This window comes from Daktulosphaira vitifoliae, unplaced genomic scaffold, assembly GCF_025091365.1.
Source record: "Daktulosphaira vitifoliae isolate Bord-2020 unplaced genomic scaffold, ASM2509136v1 Scaffold_326, whole genome shotgun sequence".
NCBI classification, from domain to species: Eukaryota; Metazoa; Arthropoda; class Insecta; order Hemiptera; family Phylloxeridae; genus Daktulosphaira; species Daktulosphaira vitifoliae.
Window position 1 is genome coordinate 1 of NW_026099891.1, and position 6,315 is coordinate 6,315.

Consider the following 6,315-nt stretch of genomic DNA (forward strand, 5'->3'; position numbering starts at 1 on the left):
TACGACTTACTAGAATATTAGAAGCACTTGGTATATTTATTATATGTATATCAATTTTGAATAAAAATTTTATTTTATAAATTTATATAAACGCTAGACTTTACAATGTTATTATATAGAGTTGCTGATTAACATTTGATAACAGTAATTTATTTTCAGAGTAAAATTATTATTATATATAATTGGACAACTGTCAACACATTTGAATGCAGAATTGTCTGATTTTTATGTAATTTTTAAAAACAACATTTCTATTTAGAAAACAATTATTCTTTATATTTATTTTTAAATGCATAGAATCTTATGATTCTTTATATCTCATTAAATAATTACTCAAATTAATTCATTTCTACAGAAAATTATAAAAGGCTAAATAATTTTAAATAGTAATCAAACATATCCACTTTTGAAAAAACTTGACAGAATTTTCTAGTTTTCATTTTTTGAGTCGAATAATTTAATATATGTATCAGATATTTCAATGAATTCTAAAAAATAATACATTTTTAGTTTACCATGAGTAATGATTTTCTATAATTGTATACAGTCAAAAAATGCATTTATTATTATTTAACATAGAATGGTTATGAGTGATAAAATGACTTTTTAGTGTGGTTTTGAAGTAGTTATTTGAAAATTAAAATAAATTAAAATTATTATCTTTCATTTCAATGAAGAATAAGCAATAAAAGTTTTAATTGGTTAATAATCAATATCTAATTAAGGTTGTCACACTATAATGTAATAAATTTTAAAAATGTACAAATAATCTTTAAAAAAAAATTTTCCTTCGTGAATTAGTTTAAAATTAGTAAAAAATTGAAAATAAGTCTTATATCAACAGGATGACCAAAAAGTTAGATATTGAGATTTTAGTATAATTATTCTTAAATTTTTTAAAAAGCGAAATAGTGTTAGTTTATGCTCTATTTAACAGAAATGTTTACTTTTTTAGACAAAACATTATCATCAGAATTTAAAATAATATTTCAAAGTTTCATGTTAAGCGAACAAGACTTCAATGAATTTTTCCAAATTAATGATATAAATAAAAACGACACTGTCAAAAAAGAAGAAGCATATGACATTTTTTTTAATAACGAATTGCTTTGTATGTTACTTAAAGAAGACATTAATGAGATATTTACAAAATATACAAAAAATGAAAATCAATTTAAATACAAAAGTAATTATCATAACTTTATTTAAAATGTATTAAAATATACAGTATAATTATAATTACACTGTAAATTTTTTTTTAAATTATTATTGATTATTAAATAATTTTTGAATACAAAAGTTAATTAAAGTAAATAAAGTAAGTAAATAATTTTAAATAATAACCAACGATGTCANAATTAAAGTAAATAAAGTAAGTAAATAATTTTAAATAATAACCAACGATGTCACTTTTGTAAAAACTTAATGTAAAACCTTTTAGTTTTAAATACTGCAATTGTTTTTCTTATTCCCACCCGATGTGTAGTAATATTGAGTTATGCAGCGTATAACTTATTAAAGTTCATACTTTATTGTTAGAAATACTCTAACATCTTTTGATTCAATATAATTTAATGTATTTAAATAAATTCTAAAAATAAAATTTTTATTTTTCTATAAAAAATTTTCATATCATAATAATAGGCAATGAAAAAATTGTTTATTTTTATTCAACATAATATAAAGTTTTGTATGAGAAAATTGGAAATAAGTCCTATTTTAAACGGATGATTTAAATATTGGATTTTTATTTTTTTTCTAATTATTTGTTCAGAAGCGAAATACTATTTCTTTATAAAACAGAAATTGTTGGCATTTCCTTAGGTTATGCAATTATGACAGATTTTCTAAAATTGTCTAATTCAAAAAAAGACAAAAATTATATTGAGTCCGCCTTAAAAAATTCGAATGACAGTATTTCTAAAGAAGAAGCAGGTAGAATTTTTTTCAAAAGTCCATTGTTTAGAAATCGCATTAACAACATAATCACAAAGTATACAAATGATCAAAATCAATGTAATTACAAAGGTAATCATTATAACATTTTTTAAATTAATAAAAATATTTATACAATTTTTTAACAATTCCAATTTATGTTTATTTTAAGCCGTTTGATTATTGTGTTAAATAATTTTTTTCCTGAAAATTAATAATTTATATATAATAAAAATTGATCAATAATATTTTAAATATATTTTTAATTTTAAAAAATAATTTATAATTAAAATTAATTTAAAAAGGCATTTTTATGATGTTTTTATTAGAAAAAAGGACAAGAAGTATTTATTATTACATTAATTTTTATTTTTATATAGTGAATCAAAAAGATGTATGGTTGTATTATATGAACATAAGAATAATTGAGTTAATTTGTATTTATTGAATTACATGATATAATAAAATTTTCTCTGAGGGTATGAGTACAAGGGTCTTATGAGAAGATGTAAAATATAGAAAAACAAAGTGATGTTTGATAATTTATTAATATAATAATAATTTGACATAGAAATTATTGTGATTAATTATCACACTACCAATAACGCTACACGTACTAGTAGTTATCTCAGCTTGTGCTAAGTCGTGTCAATAAATTCCTCGAGTTGTATAGAAACCACAAGTTGTTTCTCTATCATTGCAAAAGAGTCTTTAATTCTATTGTCCACACAGGTAACTCACTCAAAAATTGGATGAGACTGGTTAACTTCGTACAAACGTTATCGATTTTATTTATTTAAACAATACTATATTTTAGTGATCACTTAATTTTTCTGATTCTCTATTTAATTTATGTACTCATTATACTTAACTCTAAACCTTATAAATCTTCTGAGAAATATAAGTTTACTTTCGTGATGTTGGAAGCAAGGTTTATAATATGTATACTTTGACTTTTTTTTGAGTTTATAATGTATGTAAAGGCCCTTTTTGCAATTGTTGAAAGATCATAAAGTGAACAACAAGTGAGACCAGGTGACAGTTTTTGTGCACTTTTATATTAAATTTAATTTATCTATATGTGCATGAAGTGTCATGGCCTATTACTATTATCTCTTAATTACTCGATTGTGTTAGTTATCACATATTATTTTACTTAAAATATATGATTTATCACAACTAAAGAATTCCTTACATTAGATTTTTATATATATATACATTTACAATACATTTTTCTCAGAATAGTTTAATAGATTGACATGTATAATATATATTTAATTTGATGACTAATGGAAAATGATATATAGATTATCGAATAATGAGTGGTGTATATATTATAACATTTAACACTATTTGACTAATGTAAACGTTTTCAAACATACTAATCCGTTTTTTTGATGATAATATTTGAATATCGTATTACTAAATACTTAATAATTTTTCCTTAAGAATATTACAAATATGAACCATTGTTATTATATATTAATTAAAGTCTGTATACTGGATTAACCATGCGTATGTATTTAAGCATGTAGGGATGACCTGGGTAAGTTGGAAAGTCAGGAGTACATTATAATGGACGGTGATTCTTACTAGTTAACAATAGCCACATGATTTCTCTTAAATTAATAATTATATTAAGAAATCAATTTTTGGTATTTTTAGTTTCATATATTTCTTGATTTATCAGTTATTAATTACTTTTTTAATCCATCCCTTATAACTTATGAGCGTGTCAACTTTATTTAATTAAATAGCAACTTTATATTTAGATAATTTATGAAAAAAAAAAAATGATCTATCTAGAAAATTGACTGGTCTGACTTGTATTTTGGAAGATATTACCATTTATAAATATAATGTATAATCGACCGCCCGGTTTATACTTCGGGTTAGGTGCAATTATGTGCGCGGTTTTTTGTAAAATAAAGGCGGTCTGTATAATAAATTGAAAATAGTACTTACACTAGCAGAAAATAAAATAATAAGGCATATGTATTAAAATAAATACAAATAAAAATTATTATATAATCGGTAATGGTGGAGTTCACTAAATGATACAAGGCACAATATATGAAAAAACAATATAATTATATAGGGACAATCACCACTTCATTTATTTATATCTATCTATCGACTTTGATGGCTGGCGATTTACAGAATGGCAGACTGAATTACAGTATCGATATTAATGGACGGATCTTGTCTGCTATTGAATCGACCAATGTAGTGTGCCGAATTGTATACACGATATGCACATGGGCGTGGAATCAATAAAACCCAGCGAATCACAATGGTGATTAGTCAATAGAAACGACTATGGCCTAAGATGAACCATAAAACCACGTAGCAAGGGCTAACAATGTTGACGAAAATAAATATAATAAAACGCTCAGTAAACCTTTACTTGTCCCGGTGGGTAGCGCAATCAAATCACTACTGTGCGCAGTAGTGCAAGCAGTGTTGCCAGACACAACAAAATACGTCAAAGTTTATAGTTAGATATTCCTCGGCCGCAATTCTCCTCCTGCTTAGGAATAAAAATGTTAATCACTTTCGCCCTACTGCCCTAAATGTTGTTGTCGACCTGTCATTTTCTTAATTTTAATATTTCCTGTTGGTCAACAAACTAGTCAAATATATATTTTGCTATTTAAAAAATAAAGTCGAAAACGCTAATAATTATAAAAGATGATTCTATAAAGTAATTAACAACTGGATAAATCGAAAAATATACGACACTTATTTTTTACCATGTAGGAATGACCTGAATAAGTTAACGAAACTTAATAACTTATTAATGAGTTGTGATTAATATCTGACTAACGAATAAAAATTTAGCATGGCGTTACGGATACTTTTTAATTTAACACAAAAAAACTAAAAATAATTTTCTTAACATAATTATTATTTAAAAAAAACTTGTGTGACTGTCGTTAAAAAATAACACTGTTAATTATTTTTATTATATATTTTACAATATTGCAATAATAAATGCTGCATGTTATGAATTATTCCTAAAATTTTATCATTATTGCTTTATTTTTTAATTTATGTTTTAATTTAAATTTGATTTAATATGTTTAGGGTAGTGTTATATTAATTGAAATACATTTTTTTTTATGTTGTGATAATTCAATTTTCATAAATAATAAACTGTTCCTACAAACTAATCAAGTATATTTTTTACTTAACATATTTTATTACTTATACTTTACTTATTGACAAAAATTAAAAAAAAAAATACGTTTTTTTATATATTTGTCAGCTTACTATTATAAAATGTCAACTTACAATTTGGTTAGGATAACTTACCGAGTTTAGCATTTTAAGAGAAAAAAATTAATTTAGGAATACAAATTTTTTTTAATAGGGTACTTGAAATATTTTGCGGTTAAATATATTGAAATTACTGTTCTAGCATTTAAAGATTTCCAATGGGAATTATGCTCGCCGATTTATCCGGATAACTTCTATAATTTTTGTTGGCATTATTTATTTTTGAGAATTCTAACTACTCGTGTATTGATAATAATATTACTATTTTATTTCGTTTTAGAAATGATAGCAGGATTTGGCGATGATTATAAAGGATATAAATCTTTTGTTTTGACTTATAATCAGAATACACAAAAATGGGAAAAAAAAATAACAAAGTAACATCTATTCTTAGTTTATAAAAATATAGTAACACTCCATTAAAATAATTTTTTTCATATTTATTTTTTCATAAATATTTATATTGATTTACATTAATGTATGTTTGATGTAATGTTTAGTGAAAATATGTATCATATAATAAAAATGTATCACTTGTGTTTAATATTAATTAAAATTAAAAATAAATTTAAAACTGTAATATTAAAAATATTTCAATAAATGGCCTTTCAAAATCGCACGTGTTGATATCTTAAATTAAAAACTTTAGTTTCCTTAAAATTTCCTAGAGTTAAAAATTTGAAAACGTTTGTAACGTGACAAAAAGTATCTACTTATTTTTTTGTCTATTTCTATATATATTTGTGTTGAGCCGAGCGCGAGATAGTCAGCTGTGTACTACTTCGGACCGGTTCATGGACGGCATTTGTGTGTACATTTACTCATCTCCTTTCCTATTTTGAACGTCATTTGCACTGCTCACCGCATACATTGTCGCCTTATGATTTAAATTGTTCTTAATCATTTCCGGCACTTTAGTTACTCCGGTATTTAGTTTTTTTTGACCCCTACTCTAAAGGCTAGCCGTGTTGTTGCCAACGGACTTCCGGACGTTTTGTCGGAAATTAGACATCCGTCGGAACTAGTTCGCTAATTTTCGTCCGTAGCGTGAGTTTTTTGTTGTTGTGTGCGCTGCAACATTTTAATTTTATATATATTTTT

General features: G+C 24.1%; 1 protein-coding gene across 1 annotated transcript; it reads left to right on the forward strand.

Annotated features, from left to right (window-relative positions):
• Window positions 1-924: 924 nt before the first annotated feature.
• Window positions 925-5,829, forward strand: LOC126909389 (uncharacterized). Its single transcript, XM_050691807.1, has 3 exons — window positions 925-1,186; window positions 1,825-2,028; window positions 5,495-5,829. The coding sequence occupies exons 1-3, from the start codon at window positions 940-942 to the stop codon at window positions 5,593-5,595; spliced, it is 552 nt and encodes a 183-aa protein (XP_050547764.1). The 5' UTR covers window positions 925-939; the 3' UTR covers window positions 5,596-5,829.
• The last annotated feature ends 486 nt before the right edge of the window (window positions 5,830-6,315 follow it).

Coding starts and splice junctions, on each gene's coding strand:
- LOC126909389 (XM_050691807.1), top strand. CDS start 940: ATGTTTACTTTTTTAGACAAAACATTATCATCAGAATTTAAAATAATA. Junction 1,187..1,824: donor AAATCAATTTAAATACAAAA/GTAATTATCATA, acceptor GCATTTCCTTAG/GTTATGCAATTATGACAGAT. Junction 2,029..5,494: donor AAATCAATGTAATTACAAAG/GTAATCATTATA, acceptor ATTTCGTTTTAG/AAATGATAGCAGGATTTGGC.